The 18,476-nt window shown below is 46.1% G+C and overlaps 2 protein-coding genes across 7 annotated transcripts in view; one reads left to right on the top strand and one right to left on the bottom strand.

Moving 5' to 3' along the window:
• Positions 1-4,543, bottom strand: part of LOC125700751 (transformation/transcription domain associated protein) — a 73,171-nt gene extending 68,628 nt beyond the window's left edge. For 3 of the 5 annotated variants that reach the window (XM_048961878.1, XM_048961879.1, XM_048961876.1), the window contains exons 1-5: positions 4,445-4,538; positions 3,164-3,313; positions 2,471-2,520; positions 1,108-1,218; positions 483-587 (exon numbers count right to left, since the gene is read on the bottom strand). In XM_048961878.1, the coding sequence (XP_048817835.1) occupies positions 483-587; positions 1,108-1,218; positions 2,471-2,520; positions 3,164-3,263 (366 nt within the window). In that variant the 5' untranslated portion in view covers positions 3,264-3,313; positions 4,445-4,538. Of the gene's footprint in view, positions 1-482; positions 588-1,107; positions 1,219-2,470; positions 2,521-3,163; positions 3,314-4,238; positions 4,395-4,444 lie in introns of those variants that run through there. The other 2 variants (XM_048961880.1, XM_048961877.1) reach the window with 2 other exon arrangements.
• Positions 4,544-4,996: 453 nt separating this feature from the next.
• Positions 4,997-13,969, top strand: TMEM130 (transmembrane protein 130). Of its 2 annotated transcripts, none has more exons than XM_048961897.1 (8): positions 4,997-5,153; positions 7,153-7,443; positions 7,848-8,016; positions 8,634-8,803; positions 9,436-9,520; positions 11,527-11,729; positions 12,647-12,759; positions 13,457-13,969. In XM_048961897.1, exons 1-8 carry the CDS (start codon positions 5,081-5,083, stop codon positions 13,631-13,633), a joined length of 1,281 nt encoding a protein of 426 aa, XP_048817854.1. In that variant the 5' UTR covers positions 4,997-5,080; the 3' UTR covers positions 13,634-13,969. The 2 variants fall into 2 exon arrangements, with proteins under 2 accessions (XP_048817854.1, XP_048817855.1); XM_048961898.1 differs by lacking the exon at positions 4,997-5,153 and adding an exon at positions 5,216-6,763.
• Positions 13,970-18,476: the final 4,507 nt, after the last annotated feature.

Consider the following 18,476-nt stretch of genomic DNA (forward strand, 5'->3'; position numbering starts at 1 on the left):
ACCATCAGACCTGACTACGCATCGCAGACAGAAGCACAAGTGGAGCCATTTGCACACCAAGACATCCCCAAATATAACATGTTATTTTTGGCAGGCTTCGAGTAACAATGTTTTCAGTGCTGAGTAAGAAGCAGATCTACGTCTCCAGAACAAAGCATTTGCATCTACACAAGCTAAGCAAAAAAATGCGCATAAATGTAATGTTGTCTAAGGTAAGCAATAAAGAACAGCTCCCTGCAAAATTAAAAGCCAAGAAAGGGAGAAAAAAGAGAACTTGAAGAAATCAGAAATCCTACAGACAGTAATTGCACTGATAAAGGCTAAGCAGAATGTTGCTCCACTCTTGCTCCAGAAGCACAGCCAATGCAGTTACTCTCAAAAACCCACCCCCAGCCATTCTGGAGATGAAGTAGAACTTTCTGCAAATCTGGAACAGTTTTAAAACAAAATATACACACACACCCATAAGCAAAGATAAATACCTCTAGAAATCTAAACATCACAGACAGGATATTCTTGGTATGAAGACGAAGGTGCTCATTTGTTGGTATTCTGTGGATTATTTCAAGCACTAATTTCCGGAGTTGCTGTTTAAATCAAGAAATAATTAAATAAATCAAGAGCTGCTGGGATTTTTTAGGAGACCACAAAAAACAACAGTTAATGGATGCATGTTTTCAACTTCCATACTTGAGCACCACTTTACTTTGCACAGGCTGGCCCTTAGATACAAACACAAAATGCTTCCTATTTGAATAAGCCAAATGTAACAATCACTGTTGAAAATGCGCTCCTTAAGCAAGTCCAGTAAACCATTAATGACATGGAATCTCAACCACTGCCTTTTGTTACAAAGCGTAACAACTTATCAGCAAGAAAGCCAAGTCCAGCATCCAGCCTTCCCCCCACTGCTCTTAGAAGCATGATGGCAAAGTTTACAAGCAACGTATTCAGAAACTGGACTTTTCAGTTTCTCTCCAAACAACAGACCTGTTTTTAAGAACAAAGGTAGTACAGAAGTCGGTTCGTTGGCTACCAAGAGCATCACTGAACAAGCAGCCTGCTGCACGCTCTGCAGAAGGCAAAGAGACGCTCTGCACAGCTTACCTGGGCTGGCTTCTCCTGCAGAAACTGAACTTCTCCGTCCTGCAGGAAGGTGAGGAACCTTGGGATGATGTGTTCCAGGAATGTAGAATATTGAGGGGATGATGTCACATTCTAATTCAAAAGAAAAGGAAAACATGAAGACATAACACACTACCACAGATTGTATCAAGTTACATTCAAAGTTTCTAGAAAACATTTTCAGTGATTTTTATCAGATGTTGTATTTAAGCATCTGCTGACATACTACAGAGTTAGCATCTTTGAAACAAGCACACACAAAATCCCAGGAGGATATTTTCAGATACTCACTTACTGTAATAGTAAGTTCTGCTCAGCCTGTGCACAAACTACTGCAGAACGGTCACAGACAGCTCAGTCCCTTACACACACTAAGCAACGATGAAGCCTTTTAACTTTTTTAATGCAAATAATACAGTTGTGACAGCTCTAATTGCATTTCACTGCATTAACCTAAACAAAATAGTTTGCTGGACGGGAGATTCCACTGATAAGCTCATCAACAACTGAAATCTGCACAGCACTGCACTTCCAGCACCTCGCATAAAGCTTACTTAAGAATATCTGATGACATCAAAGAGCACTAGAATGGGTATTTCTGAGTCCATGCCACAGACTAAGCAAGATCACTTCAAACAACACAGATTTGGACAAAAGCTGTTACAGCAACAGCACTTTTATTCTTATTCATCACAGCTAAAAACACAAAGAGAGCATTACAGCTATTCTAAGATCTTGCATTTATTTATTCCACAAAAGAACAAGTTCTCCACAATTTCAGAACACACTCATTCTAACTAGGTGTTCAGTGACGGTACCATCTGACTAACATATGCTTGGTTTAACTTGTTTCTCAACTTTGTTTCTGGTGCTCATCTAAACCTGATTTATCACTGAACAAGAGATGTCACTGGAGTCATCTCCACTCCTGATGACAGACTGCATCTGACAGCTCCTCACTTCCATCCTGTGGGATTATTCAGGAGTAACAGAGGGCCTTTTGCATCACAAGAACAAAACACAAACTCAAAATAAATAAAACAATGCTTAAAATACAGATTTCAGATCACTCGGCTCAATAGAAAAAAGAAAACCTGTGATGTCACCTTTATTTAAATGCTCACTGAACAATGACTACAGAACAAAAGAGCTCTCGAGTTCAAAGACGAACTCTTCAAACATCTGGGTAGCTGCTAAATGCAGCAGTAACATAAGTGCTTTATAGTAGAATTTACAACTCACAACAACAATACAAATCTTTTAACTGCATAATACCAGATGTCACACTGACTGACGCGAAGCACCGTAAGGACTGCCATCCTGGACAGCTTTTTTTATTAATTACCTCAAAATTCTCACTGACTTCTTGCATCATTTTCAATTTGGTTTCATCGGCTGAAAAAGGAAATCCAAACAAAAAAGTAAATAAATACAAAGCTAAATCATGAAAGCAAGTACCAGGCTCACTGATGAAAGAAGCAATCAGATCTTATCAGTTTAGCTGTCACCGCCAAATTATAAGGCACACAACTCTCACAAACATCCCTGTCATACAACCACACACACCACTCACTCTCTCTTTGGCTCAAGGAAATATTATTCATCACTTTGCTTCTTCAAAAATCAGTATTTTAACAAAATTTAAGCCGAATTTAGCATGCATTTGTCAACTTTTTGAACAATATTCAGACATTTGTGAAACAAACCACAAGTGAACACAATTCTATGATTCTATTAGCAGTCCGATAAGACAAAAAGGAGAAACAGTTTCAAACTAGAAGATGGGAAATCTAGATTGAATGTAAGGAAAATGTTTTTTACAATAAGGATAGTGAGGCAGTGGCACAGGGTGCAGAGAATGTTGGTCATGCCCTGTTCCTGCAGACATCCAAGCTCAGGGGATGGATCAGAGCACTGATGGAGCTGTCAGTGTCCCTGCTCAGCGCGGGGGAGTTACACTGGATGAGTTTGAGGGTCCCCTCCAGCTCAAAAATGATTTTATGGTTTAACTTACAATACAGAAAAAATTGTATCTTACGTGTATTGACATCTGTAAGAGCAGCCACAAACTGAAGGTACTTTTTCATCAGAGTGGTTTGGTCCACCACTGTGGGCCCTTGTGCTGAAACAAATGCCATCTTGGAGGAGGGAGATCAGCTTTCACTACATAGAATCAAGATCAACACACCTACAAAATATATATGTGTGTGTTAGTTTACATACCTGCTCAATTGCAGTCATCATCTTACCCAAACCTGTTCTTCTAACACACTGAACAGGACATATCTCACTCCCAGAGTCACAGGGCACATCTCTGCAGGCCTATGTGAACAATGCCTGGTGTGTGCAGCACCCAGGAGCACAGGCACAAACCTCCAAACAGCAAGGCGACCCAGCTCTTCCCATCTGCCCTCTCTGCATCTGCTCTGAGGCCTCACCTGGAGCACTGCACCCAGGCCTGGGGCCACAGCTCAGGAGGGATGCGGAGCTGTTGGCATGGGCACAGAGATGCTCAGAGGTTGGACAGGGACAGGCTGAGGAAATCGGGGGTGTGCAGCCTGGAGAAGAGAAGGCTGCGGGAAGACTCAAGAGCAGCCTTACAATACTTAAATGGAGCGTATAAACCAGAAGGAAACTGACTTTTTACATGAGTAGCCAGTGAAAGGGTAAGGGGGAATGGTTTTAAACTGAAAGAAGGGAGATTTAGGTTAGACGTCGGGGAAATTTTTCTCCAAGAGATCGGTGACGTGCTGTCAGCGCTGCGCAGAGCTGTGCTGCCCCATCCCTGGAGGTGCCAAGGGCACGGATGGGCAGCCAGAGCTGCCGCCCGGTTTGGGAGCTGGCAGCCCTGCCCACAGCAAAGAGACGGAGCGGGGCGACCTCAGAGCTCCCTTCCAACGGAACCATTCTGGGCTCCCAAGATCCAAGTCAGCATCAGCGCCTTCCTTCTGCTTCCGCCGCTCTGCCCTCCGACCCGCATCCCACCAGCGACCCGCAGCCAGAGCTGCCAGCAGCCGAGCTGCCGCTCGCGGCCCTTCCCGCCTGCACAGCAACCCGCGTTCGGATATCCTCAGCCTCCGGCTCCGGCCTCGCCGCCGCTCGCGGCCGCTTACCTGCACCGCCCGGCGCTCCCCGCCGCCGCCATCACGCCGCCCCCATCCCCGCCGACACGGACACGGAACGAACGGCCGTGCCGGCGCTCCCTGCGGCCCAAGGCCTCCGAGCGCGGATCTGCCGGACGGCGGCCCTTCCTCCTCCTCTGTTCCGTGCCCCGCCGCCCCGCCGCTTCGCCCCGGCCCGCCACCCCCGCGCTGCTCACCCCGCGGCCCCCCGACTCCTCCTTTGTTGCTGCCGGAGCCCGGCGGCGGCGCATGGGCGCAACGGAAGCTCCCGAGCTCAGTTCCGGCCGCCTCCTCCCGCCGCCCGCCTCGCGCGCACCCCCGGGCGGAGCGCAGCGCAGCCATCGATCGCAGCGCCGCCACGGCGCACGGGGAGCGGCGCTGCCCCGGGATGCGCGGCCCCGCCGGGTCTCTCCGAGGAGCGTCCGCCCCAAGCGCTGCGGCCGCGGGCGGCGGGACGCGCAGCCGAGGGCACGGGGCACGGCCGGACCGCCCCGCGGGATCTTTTGGGCGCTCGGGGCTGCTCGCGCACCGCCCCCTCACAGCGCGGCGCGCCCCCGCCCGCGGAGCCGGGCAGCGCCGCAAGGAACGCGGAGGGGCTTCGGTCAGACGGTGCCCCGCGGGTCACGGAGCGGCGGCGGGCAGGGCTGCCAACCGCTGGATCGGGGCGGCCCCGGACCGTCCGCGTCTAGACTTTTGACGATGCGGCCCCGCGGGCCCTTCCCCCTGGGGGTGGTTGGGCGCCGCCGAGGGGGAGCGGCCCCGGGGGCGGACGGACGGAGCGCCGCAGTACCGCGGGCGGCCTCGAGGGCAGCGCCCTGCGCTGAGCGCCCGTCATGCTGCGGCTGAGCTGCGTGCTGCTGCCCGCCGTGCTGCTGCTGCTGCTCTGCCGTGCCGCCGCGGCGCCGGGTAACGGAGAGAAGGGCCTGCGGCCCCGGGAGATGGAGAGGCGCTCGGGCGTGGGGCTGCGGGGACGGCGGGGCGGGGACGGGCTGCGTCACCTCGGGGAGCTGGGCCGGCCGGGGGCTGATGGTTGCCCGAAGCCGGGAAGCGCTTCTGCTTCCCGCGGCGCTCGGGCAGCATACGGCTCCCGCTTTGGTCTCGGGTTGGAAAGGTGGAAGGGACCGCGGAGCGCTGCTGAGCTCCGTGCCCGTGGGGGAGGCACTGATTGGCGGCGGCGGGTTGACCCTGGCTGGGCAGAGCCCGGCGATAGCCTCAAGGAGATAACCGCGAGGCAGCTGTTTTTTTCCGCAAGTTTCGCTGAGAAGAAGCGGAGGACGTCCTGAACCTTCTAGAGAGCTGGAACCTCGCAGCACTCGGTTTCATTAAATCACATTTTCCTCTGGGAACCCCAGAAGCTGAACAAACTCAGAGCTGTTCCTTGCCCTGTATGAGGGCAACTGACGAGTTCTAGTTTGGTCAGGACTGTGAAAATTGTTTTTCACCACTCATTTGCATCCAGATTTGCTCAACACCTGCAATCCCTGGAATAACGTGAGGGCACTACACGGATGCTTTGTGCTCCTCTCCCACCCCAGCCAGAGGGCTGCAGGAAAGGCAGTGCAGGGGTTAGCTGGCCCACTGCTCCCTCCTGTCCCCATGAGCAATCTGTTAGCTGCTGGAAGACTGAGGGAGCCCCACAGCTGCACAGTGCTCTGCCTAGCACTGCCCCCATGCTCTCCCATGAGAGAACAGCTGGGAGGAGAACTGCTCAGGGTGGCAAAATGCCAGGTCCCCTTCACAGCTCTGTCCCACTTCAGAGCTTGCAGTGGCTGTTGTGTTTTGTTTCGATTTAGCAGATCATTTCACCATAAAATAGGTGGAATATAGGTTGGAATTGTGTCTTACCTTAGGTTGGAATGTATCTTACAGTGCATCCAGTCCCAACCCCTGGCCATGGGCTGGCTGCTCCCCAGCAGCTCAGGCTGCCCAGGGCCCCTCCACAGCCTCAGGAACCTCCAAGGATGGGCAGCCTGTGCCACAGCCTCACCATCTGCTCAGTAAATTTCATGTACATTCATTTCCAGGCTCTTTTCAATCCTGTCCAGTGGCAGAACAAGGGGCAATGGGCACTAACTGGGCATAGGAAGTTCCACACAAACATAAGGAAAAATTTCTTTGCTTTGAGGATGACAGAGCACTGGAACAGGCTGCCCAGAGAAGCTGTGGAGTCTCCTTATAGATTATAAAGAAGAAACAGCTGTACTGATATTTTACTTTCAGTTAGGAGGAGGTTGAGCTGTTCAGTATAGCTGACAGGGGAAGCAATTGGATGAAATCTTACCTGGCTTAGGAAGTCCATATTTTTTTTAGGATAATGGTTTGCCCAGTGAGAGATTTCTTGAGGCCAGCCTGGTAACTTCTGTTTTCTGTAGCTGCAAAGGATTGTTCTGAATCTTCACCTTTGGCTTCTTCACTCTGCTCCTCACTAGCACTGCAGAAATCAAAAAGATGTGGAGGGGATATTATTGAAAAGTTTTGCTTTCTCCTTCACTTGAATTTCAGCTTCTTGAATCAGGGTGAGTTGTGCTTAATTATAAATTAATTGGAACAACCAAAATTAGAGCTGAATGTGGCCTTCTTCCAGTAGCTGGAAGCTCAATGACAGCTTTGTTAGATCATTAGTGACACTGGGCCTATAGCTATAGCCTAACTGTACCTCTAAAAGAGTTTTTGGGATGTTCTAATTAGAGACTCCTTCCTACTGTTGACACTTCTAGGACCCCTTCTAACGGATGTGTCATGTTGGAATGCATATATGCACACAACAGTTCCTGTTCCAGATTTTTAAATGGCAAAAAGGTGGTAGTTTGAAGTTAGTGCTGTGAGTCACGTAACCACAGCTAACTAGGTAAGATGCATTGAGTTACAACGTCTCTCTTTTTTGTCCTGCTTCTGAAATTCACAGAGCAGTATGGTCTGGAAATCACCAACAATGGTCCCATCACAACAGGAGCTCAAGCTACTCTTCACGCCATTCTGAGGATGAAGAACGACAGCACTGTATCAAACTTGTATCACTTTAACTGGATTTATGCTCCTCTGATCCTGATAGAGAAATCCGAGCAGCGGTTGCACTCCGTAATTAATGTGACTGGTGAATTTCCTGGGGCTTTTCCCGTATCTGTCTGGGTGACTCACAGAAACTGCTGGTTATGTCGGCCAGTTGCTAGGAACGTCACCATGCTTCAGATCACAGGTAAAGCAGAATTGCTGCTGCCCTCGCTAGCATCAGAAAAGGAAAGCCAGGCGGAAATATGGCCTCCAGCAGCAGTTTGATTTGTGTAGGCCTTCGTTGCAGGAGCTTTTGGCCAGCACTGTACCAACTGGGCCGTGCTGCAGGCTGCCTATCTCAGTCAGTCCAGGATTTTTTCCTCTCAGTCCTATTAGAAGCTTCATCTTGTCCCACTGTATAACCTTCCGTAAGTCAAGTAATCTCATCGTGTGTAGCAACATTGAGTAATAGATCAAAAATACACTTAACTGTTTGGACTGGGGCACAGAAAGAATTATGCTGTGTATTTTAAGTCACGTGTCGGTACACACAGCATCCTATGAAAGTGATACACGCTGTCATTCTTTGTCTACCTTAATTTTCTGCAGAATTTGTCACGGGGAATCTTACCATTGCCCAGATAGAAGACAGCAGATTCATCAAGCATGGCTCCAGCTCTTCTATGGGTGCTGTGACACGGATTTCTTTCTGTCTTCATGATCCAAGTGATTACTTCAAGTCAGCTTCATTTGTCTACAACTGGGACTTTGGAGATGGGTAGGTGTGGTTACTTTGTTCTCTTTAATGATTACTTAAGGTGCCTCTCATTCAGCTGTTCATCTAGAGTGAAATGCTGTTCATACACAGGATGGCACACACGCCTTTGCCCATTGGTATGACCCTGCAGCAGGGAGGATGAAAGACGTCCAGCTATTTACCTTCTCTTGAGTACAAATTTATGTCCAGCACAAACAAGAGTACACAAATAGAAAAATAAGATCCAGTTTTTGAATGCTGCATCTTTCTTTCTATCTTCCTTTTTTAAAAAGAAATATCTTTTATTTTTCCTTTTCAATACTTCAATTAGCTGTAGTCCACCTGTTTTAATGGTAGTTTTCATCTTTTATTGTTTATTCCTATTCCATTTTCTTAAGTCCTATAGCACTATCCTTGATTCTATAAATACACTGTGAGTCTGATACTGACTATGGTTTTACTGGTTTTACATCTGCTAACTGCAACAGACATTAATCCTTACTGATGAGGACATGAAGGAGAATTAGAATCATAGCTGACTACCACTGGCTTTAAAGAAAATACTCCTTTTTCAATGTTAAATCAGAAATAAGCAAGTACTTGATAAAATTCAGTTTCGATTTTCATATTGCACACAGAGTTTATCAGATTACCAAGGAGCCCTTTGTCTACTGCAACTGCTCCACCACGGGGAATCGCACAGTGCATCTCAAAGTCGTAGCAGAATGGGAGCAAATTGGAAGCATCATACATGAAACAGAAACTGTGCAGAAAACTGGTGATTTTACCACTGCTTTGGAGCTGCTAGGTAATTATAAAACATTTTGCACGCTCAAAATAAAATGTTACATGTGTGTAGTGATGCAATCTAGATGGTAGGTTTTTAAGGTGGTAACACAACATAGGTGCTGATTCAAGTGGATGAACTGGTCAGTATTTTTCAATGAAGGGTTTGCATTCTAAAATGGACTTTGCACCATTCTGGTTCACAAAAAGTCTAAAATCTTCTGTTTCTTTTTCATTCCTTAGAAGTTTCACTGTCTTTTGTAACAGACTCAAATATACTCAAAACTTCAAATAATTTGTTTATCATACTTACGGAGGATCCGTTTGTTTAATTTATGATGAATATCCCTAAAAAATACATCTGTTAGAACAAGTGTTGTGAAAGTGTCATTGATTTGGTCAGTTGTAAACAAACACACTTCAATAATCCCGTGCATTATTATGTACCTGATTACATTCTAAAAAGAAATCACAAAGCGTTCCGAAAACTTAACAACTCTACCAGTAGGTTTCTTTCTTCAGGGTGTGAGGAAGCTGTTGCTTGTGTGAGTGATGCAGCTATCATCTGCATGGTCTAAGAGATGAAACATTTACTGGAAAACCAGTGAATTTCAGGTTGTGTTCCATGTGATGTGCTTGCTTTCCTCCTCTCAGATGCTGTTAAAAGCATTCACGTAGTGGGCTCCAGAGAGACTCACGTCATGGAGAACTTGAGTTTATCTCTTCACATCAACGGCACGTAAGTAGCAAACACTACTGCTTTGCACAAAACACTTTATCTAAGCTTTTTTTCCTCCTCTGTTTCCTTAAAAGTCACTTGCACCCCACAGAACTGTTTGTTAAAGTCTTCATTGAAGAGAACACAGTTGAATACTTGTTTTTTCTTGACTTAAAATACCGTGAACTCTAAGAGTCTGACAGAGCCCACATCTGTGCAGAAAAGAAGGATGTTAAAATGTTCATCTCCTCATCAAATCCTCATATAGAAAGCAAAGGTTATCTTTATCCCTTTGTAAATAGAATGTTGAAAAAGAACTTGCCAGAGGAAGATAGTGGAAACAATGACATTTTTAAACTCTCTTTTGAATTTTTATCCCTGACCAATTAATTTCCTCATAATTAAATCAAACTGCAGTCAGAGTCCTGTTGAATGGCAGCAGCCCTTGACTGGCACATGGGAGTGGTGAGTTTCAGAAGTCAGTTTGACAAAGTAAAGGCTGACAGAAGATGAATAAGAGAAAGGGGCACCGCACAGTGAGAGCAGCGTGTTTTGTTTTTAAAGTCATCTTTGGAAGGAAAAGTCCAGAGAAAGATGAAGCTGTTGAAGAGAAATGAGTCAAGGAAGGAGAGGAAAATGGAAATGTCACATTGCAATGTAATGAGCTGGGAAAAGTCTAAGTCGGGTAACTAATCACCTACCATTGTAGGAATGTAGGAGACTCAGGAGCGCCTTGCTGTGAGCACAAGCTCTCTAGAGCTGCAGTATTTAGAACGTGTGAGGGTTTCTCATATAGCAGAAGCATTTTAAGTAATGTTTGAAGCACTCAGGAAGGTGCCTTCACCATAAAAATCTCCATGATCACAAAGAAATTTATTCTTCAGAAGAGTAACTCACCTGTGCTCTGCTACAGGGAGCAGATTTGCCTAACAGTGGATTTCCAAAAACAAACCAGAAAAGAGCAGGGCTGCTGGTAGGGGTGCAGGACAGAGGGAGCAGCACCCAATGCAGTCGTGTACCGAGGACATAAGTGGTACAGATACACAGCACAGTTTGCACTCAGCAAGGGGAATGCACTTTGAGGGACTGGAAATTGCAAATATGCAAGTAAATATGAATAGTTTAAAAAAATATTACAGGCTACCAGGCTTGACTCTAAGATGGCCATCAGTGCTTGCCAGACCTATCCTCTAGCAGCAGGGCTGGGACTGCTGTGACAGCAGTTTGTGACAAAACCAACAACAAAGGCTTGAGAGATGTGTCATCAAACACATAAACATGCTGCTTTCTTACCAGAGACTACCCTGAGCAGATAAGTACAAAATACTGGTAAGACAGTGTAAAGAAAAGCTCTGTCATCAGAATCAAAGTCCATAGTGTGTAGGGGGAGTCCAAGCAGAATCAGTTGGAGCAAGGACCTGACAGTGTAAATAAATGGCATCAGCTAGATGCAGTGAGAATGCATGCAGACATAATGTGGATTGTAGCTAGAGAGCCTGACAACTGAAATCTTTTTGTTTTTGTAATACCAAGATCCTTGCAAGTTATTTAACTATCCTAACTGTTAGTCCATTGTGCAGAGATCAATTCACATTCTTTTATTTCCTCTTTTTTTTTTTTGTTAAATCAGAAGTCTCAGGTGCTCGTCAGTAGCACAGTGATCTCCAGTGTGAAAAGAAAAAAGAAAACCAACCTATGTTCCCCTAGAAGAGGGGTTGCTTTTATCTCTGTTAGAGCAGAACATGGCTTTACTATGCACAATGGCCTCCTATGACCCACCCAGGTATTTAGCTTTCAGCTGAAAGGACTGCTGTTATAAAAGCATCACAAAGGCTTTTTTTCAGTGGACAAACACTATGAACCAAGTAATTGCACTGTTAATTACTTCTCTATTTGTAGTTAGATTAACCTTATTATTTTCTAAGATGTTTTACAGTTTTATCCCAGTGATTAATCAGCTGTTAGCTGAAAATTTTGGAGCTTTCAATGCGCTGTTGTGGTTTGTTCGTTCTTACATGTCATTTCAGCCCCCCGCTGGCATTATGCTGGCTTATAAAGTCCGAGTGCATTCCATTAGAAGGCGAGAAGTGCCATCTGGTGGCGATCGCCGGCTCCTGCTACAACCTCAGCCATACCTTCAGCGACGCCGGGCAGTACTGCCTCAGCGTCCGGGTGCAGAGCGGCGTGACGATGCTGCAGACCTACCATGAAATAAAAGTGCGGCCAGCAGGTGAGCTGCAGTGCACACATTCCCCGTTGTCCAGGGTTCTGTCTGTCTCAGGCATTAACTTGCAGCTGATGAGGTTTCAGGAAGCATGAAGAGAAGGGAAAGCTTATATTGTGCCTACTGTAATTGCTCTGAGCTTTTTGTATCCTGCTGAACCCTTAATCTCCAGAGTGTCTTGAAGCTAAAGCGTTCCCTGGGAAGATTTAAATTACATATTTTTCAGTTTAAATAGTCTCTCTCTCTCTTATAGTTAGAGAGGATAAGTGCAAAAACATAAGTGGCTGTAGCACTCCCTTCATTAAGCAGCCTGAATTCTTTTCAGTATTTTTTTTTAAGGGTAGCCTTCTCTAATCTCCATTTCATTACATGTTTCTATTCTCTCAGCCAGCAATCCCTGCAGGCCACCCTGTTTCCTGCCCTTCGTGGGGCTCTGATTCATCTGAGAAAGAGGACCTGGCCAGGAGTCAGCTGGACTGTGATAACAGAACAGTTACAGAACATCCCATTGGGACAGCACTTCTATACATCTAGGATTGCTCACTGCAGGAGGCAGTAGTGTACGCTCAGGGCATAGAGGTAGAATCCTCTTTGCTGAGGGCTACCAGCTGTTGCAATGATGCTTATCAAGATTCCTCCCTACCCATTCAGGGCACGACAGAGGTACAGACACCCTTGGGAGTTAGGGCTAAAACTTAAACAGCTTTTTTAGCCTGCTTAAGCTGACCCTTGCAATCCCATATTCCTACTTTTCTGATTGTAGAAAGATCTGAAGTAATCTAGGCTGAAAAATCTGTTCCCTGATGCACGCACATCCTTTGTTGTAAAAATGTGAAGAGTTTTCCTAAAACATCTTTTTCTTCTGTTGCCTCTTCTCAGTGTATTATATCACTCCAGGAATGTCCCCTTGTGCTCTTTCCCAGGAATCCAGCCAGCCTTCTTTGTCCTGCTGTGCCTCGCCCTGGTTTCAGTGATGGTAGGACTGGTGCTGTACACGACCTTTCGAAGTAACACACAACAGAAAGACCTTGTGGAGGTATTACTTTGAGCTGGGATAGTAATTAGATAGCTTTCAGCTATGTCTCTTCTTTCATCCTCAGGCAAACAGAGTGGGAGGGAGCATTTCTCTGGTATCTGTCTGCACTGGCAGAGTTTAAGCAACAGGCATGGAGAAAAACATCCAGCAGGCTTCTGGAGAAACAAAACTGCAATTCAAGTTCCCAGGGCTATCATGTCTAGTTAGTTAAAGTTCCTAAGCATGTGCTTGAATTGAAGTACTCCTTCCAGAGGACGTATCTGGAGTGGTTACACGGAAGAAAGCAGAGGGATGATGAGAAGGGATGGGAAACAGTAAAAAACAATGGTTATGTTAACTGAAGTGACACTAAATTGTCACCCTCATCTCTGCTGGTGCCCTTCCATCTCCCTTGTGTAGCTTTTTACATGTTCATATTTATAAGGCATGAGCTCCCAAATCAAAGATAGCTTCTTGGCCCTTTGGAAAGTACCTCATAGAGGTAACATCATGCCACAATACGCATAAATGGACCTCTAGGAGGGCTGCTGCAATCCTTGTGTCCAGCTGGTATGAATCTGTCACCAACTTTGAATAGATTTCTGATAGAAACTGATTGAGGACCAGGTGCCATTTCCAACCCAGAGTATTCTGCCTGGTTTCATTTGAACTGGTATGACTGGAATTAAAAGCATTCTCATTAATGTTCCTTTTCCAGGTAGCTGACTTTGACTTTTCTCCGCTGTCCGATAAAAGCCTGTCTTCTCATTCAGAGTCAGGCTGTGGCCAAGTATGTTGCAGATCATGTTTTCTTCAGTCATCTCAAGAAGCTGACAGGGAGAGTCATGAATTTCTACTTTCTTTCTACAAGCCAGTCAAAATGTACACGGTGTGAAGAACACAACTGCACTTTGGTTACACTGACTCCAAGTTTAACTTTCTCACCTGTGATGAGTTACAAGCCCAGTGCTGCATGAATGGTTTCTTTTTGCCAATGCTATGAGGTAAACCACTTCACCAAGTCCAGCACTTGAGTGTTTCATTATATAATCCAAAAAAGAAGGAGCCTGAAACACAACAGAAGTAATTTTGTATTTTAAAATTATACGGATGTATACATTTACAGCTGTGAAAGCAGCATTTTATTCTTATGAAAGATTATTTTATTTGCTCAACTCACTACCTCTTGTAATTTCTCTGTTCCTTCTGCTGTATGTTTCAAAAAAGAAAATGCTTAAAACAAACATACTTCTCTTTCTTATGCTGTAAAAACACTACTGGAAATGCAAGTCATCCAAAAGGTGATTCTAAAAGGGAACTAACTTGTCCTGCTTGGGTGAGGCTTCAGCCTATGTCCTTCAGTGAAGCAGACTATGTAATTACGTTGTCTTTTTTCCTCCATCTTAAAAGGCCCCTTTGTTAAGTTAATGAGGTGGTGTGGGACTGCAGTAGCTGGTGACCTGCTCCTGGAAAGGTAGTGCTACTCACAGGAGCCCAGTGGGATGGCAGCAGCCACTGTGAAAGACTCTGCACCTCCAGCAGTCTGAGACCACGCCAGTCTGTAGAAGTAGCATTTTTTCATAACATTCCTTCTTCTTTTCTTTCTTATGTTACCGCCCAGCTGGTCACCAAAGCTCCCGTGTCAAAAAAAGCAGTAACTTGCAGCTCAAAGTGCTCAGCAAAACACGCTCAATTCACAGTCAGTGTTCAAGCTGTATAAACTCCTTGTTCATTGCAGACTGTCTTCTATGATCAGCTTCCTGCTCAGCCACGTTTTTCTTCATGCTATGAAGTATCTCAGACTACCCTGGAGATTTTTTTTTTTTTTTTTTACACTGAACTGTTTTGGGGCCCATTTCTTTTCTTAAACACAGTGCTGACATTTTTGCCACCTCTGACTTGGGCTTGGGGTTTTTCACCTGTCACAATTTATCCAGTGCACTGAATGAGAGGCACTCATTTGACTGAAGGGATTTACCATTAGGTTTCACAGTTTTTATTTCACACATCCAACTTCCACATTTCCTTTGGGAAGCCCAGCATCTCAGTTCCTCTGCGAATGGAATTACATAACCTCAAAGGGGCTTCGCTAAGTGATACATGCAAAGTGGATTAGGATCATCTAAAGTAACAACTGATCCACTAAATCCAAGTTTTTGTCTAGAAGTCCTCCAGGGCCGAACAGATTTCAGCTTTGGTTTTGGTTTTATGAAGAGAAGCTATGTTTGTAAGTAAGCGAGCCTGCTGGTTAGGAGCAGTGTCCTTTGTCTTCCTTCTCGTGCCCCAGTGTCAAGTTCTTATTTTTAGTCATATTCAGTCACTGTTTAAAATGTGCCTCTCCTTAGACCAGCAAAGAAGCTATTGTTCTCAGGAGCCTTGCTTTTATTGCCTACTCCTGAGATACCAGCAACCCGAGCCCCTGCCAAAGGTTCACAACTGTTCTGTGATGTCAGAGCGTTCTATAGCTGCCTACACAGTCCTTGGGCACTGGAAATGCAAACCAATGTGAAAACACAACTCAGAGTGACAGCAGCCCTGCACAGACTGCACAGTGTCTCTCTGCAACCAGAAGTTCAGTCTGGCCTTGTTTAAGAAGTCTGTGGCAAAAGTGTGACCATTCCTGGGATAATACACCTGAAAACAACACCTTGACATGCTAATGAGTATGTAAAGTCTTTCTCTCCCATGCTACACTCCTAGAAAAGTCAGTAGCTACAAGAGAGCAATGACTGTCAGTTGTAGATACCTGAAATAGAGGCAATTTTGGATGGAGGATGAGGATACCCAAACATCAAGATACGTGTTCTGCCCTAATTTCCATTAATACCTATTTTATTCCAAAGGCCTCACGTGGTGTTAGGCCACACACGTCATTTCCTTGATTGGGGTCTCTGTGCTCTCCCCAACACATCTGAGCTATCACCCCTGGCACCAAGCCTGGCTAAGGGGGATATCACCCACAGACAAAAAATTGAGGGGTGTGGACTTAGTGATGTGACAGATAAAAGATGGGCCTAGGGAAATCCCCAGGTCCCTACTGAGCAAAACAGAGCAAATGCCCTTCAGGAGAACGTTGGTTCTTCTTCTGTTCCTAGATTGACCAAAAGGTGGCAAAGGAGTGAAGGGATTCAGGAGGGCGGGAAAGATGGAGGGCCGCAACACGCCAAGTCAAGGCTGCCACACAGTAGAAGACATTATTCAAGAGCAGGAGGAAAAGAATGGATGACAGAAAGATGGACAACTCTTGCAAAAAAATAAAAAAATAAAAAAGTGGAGAAAGTACACTTGAAAGGACATGTCAAGAAGCAAATTAAGCAAGAAAATTTAAACAACCTGAACAAATTGAGGTATAAGCGTAAGAAACATTCTCAGGAACATGTTCCTGAATCTAATATGAAACTGCTTCCTGCACAGAACACTGATCTGTGGGTTCAATAAAAGCCTCTGAAATTGAAGACAAGAGGTAATTGAGCAGCGAGGAGATCAGTGGAACGTAGCAGGGAGCGGCGGAGGGTTCGTTTTGTTAACCTCAGAAATCAGTGACCTGGAAAAAGGAATGTTCAGCAAAACCATGAAACTCACTGACACAAAACAAGAGTCCGGTGAGCGCAAAGCCAGAGCCATTACACCGCAGTGATGTGTGAGGGTGGGAGCAGATAAGAAGTTTATGCAATTGAGAGTTAGTTTCCAGGAAATGCATCTGATGACAAGAATGTTCAGGAAAGGTATGGTATGAATATGTATAGTGAGAACAAAAGAACGTAGGAACAGTGGTGCAGCAGACAGGGGCACATAGCAGCCCTTCAACTCAGCAGCAGCACATAAGGCTGTGTCCCAGAGCTGAAATCCATCCCTCTCTCTGGAAGGGGATTATGCAGCCCAAGCTGTGACACTTGGAATTCATGAGACTTCTTTAGTATCTGCTGGATGCTGTAAGAATGGCAATTATTGCCTTTGAAAGAGTAAGGTGAAGAAATTCATATTTAAACGTTCAGCATTATTATTCAATGATCAGCCAACACTTCACCTTGATTTCAGAGAGCCAGTGCCCAGTTTCCGTGGAAACTGAAGTGCTATGTTGCAGCTGTCAAAGAAGTGTTCCAGTCCTGCAAAGCCGGGCTCTGACAGCTCGCTGAGCACTGCAGATGTGTGTTTTTACATCGAAGACACAGAAGCTCCAGAAACTTCTTTCTGAGCTGAGTGTGCTCATCACTGGCGCGCACACCTCCCACAGCAGTGCACAGAAGCAGAGCAAACGATGTATAGGGTTTTGAACAAAATAACACAGCTGCACAACAACAGACAACTCCATGAGCAAGCCACACCAGAACACTACTAGAAGGCTTCTCTGATCTCAAGAATACCCCAGCCAGAACAGTTTCTAATGCATTTGCTCGGAAGTGTTGCTGTCACCATGTACAGTAGGCAAAAGGGAGCTGTGCAGCAGCACGGAGCTTGCCCTGAAGTGCTGCTGAGGCAGGTGCAGCTATCCGCACAAAATCCAGGTCTACAACGTGCCGGAAGGGAGCCCTGCTCTGGCAGAGGCCGCAGTGTGGGTGCGCTGTGCAGCAGGGGGCTCCCGACATACAGCAATGCCACCGCGCTCTGCCAGCCAGGATTGTCGGGAGCTCCTCGCGGTGGCGTGAGCTAAATGCGCCGCCACTGTCAGTACGAACCCCGCAGCTTTGGGTGCCGCCCTGAGCGGCTCACAGAGGCGATGCTTGTCGGCCACCAGCCTGCGTGAGGAACCTGCAGCCAGCACCGGGGCAGCTCTCAGAGCAGCGGAGCATCACAAGGCCGCTTCAGTCCCACGGCTCCGCTATTCCATCCCTCCTGGTAACACTAATTCCAACTCTAGTATTCAAAGAGTCTTTTCAACTACAGCTAAAGTACAAAACAAGAGCAGACAGCAATAAAATCTCTCTTATTGGACCAACAGCGTGTACTTCACTGCAAAATGGAATTACACAGCTTTTTAGTTCACTCAGTTTCCTGTCCTTCATCTATTCCTCTTTCATTATATGCAAATTGTTCATGCAATACTTTGAATTAAGCCAAAGAGAAAAAATGTTCTAAAAATCCAAATGCCTCAGCTTCACTAAATAGTAATACTCTCAGTTTCGTTCAGTCCTGATAAATTACAATCTAATTACTAATTAACTCCAGGTTCAGCGCATTTCTCTCACCACAAAGCAGAACACCCAGTTTAAAAGACACAACATGGACAGGCTGCCCCTGGTCCCGCAGAGCCCTGCAGCACCAGCCAAGCTGCAAGCACAGGAGGGGGCTGCTGCTAGAGCAGCAGGATCTCAGAAGCACGTGGAATGCACGGCAGTGAGCACCAGGCCTAGAGAACCCAGAGCCCAGCACAAAAACTGCTTCTCGGCCCTTTCTCCTACACTGCTGACATTTCAAATCCAGGTGGCTGAGGGGAGCTCCATGAGGGGTACTCCAACTGCAGCAGCACAGCACTGCTGTGCCATCAAACAAGCACCAGATTTCACTTGTGTATGAAATTATTCATACTCGGGAACACAAGTGTTTCATATCACAAGTCCACCCCCACAGGAGTGAGACATCCCTTGGCCACGCACACCCCAACACAGACGGGAGCTGCCTGCCAAAGGATCCGCCAGCCCCAGCCAGGCCCCACACACAGCTCAGCTTCTCAGATAGCCGTGATTTTATCCTGCTTTTATTCTCTCTTCTGTTCTTTCCTTTCCTTTTTTAGGGCAATA

The sequence above is a fragment of the Lagopus muta genome, chromosome 15 (genome assembly GCF_023343835.1).
Source record: "Lagopus muta isolate bLagMut1 chromosome 15, bLagMut1 primary, whole genome shotgun sequence".
Taxonomy (NCBI): Eukaryota; Metazoa; Chordata; class Aves; order Galliformes; family Phasianidae; genus Lagopus; species Lagopus muta.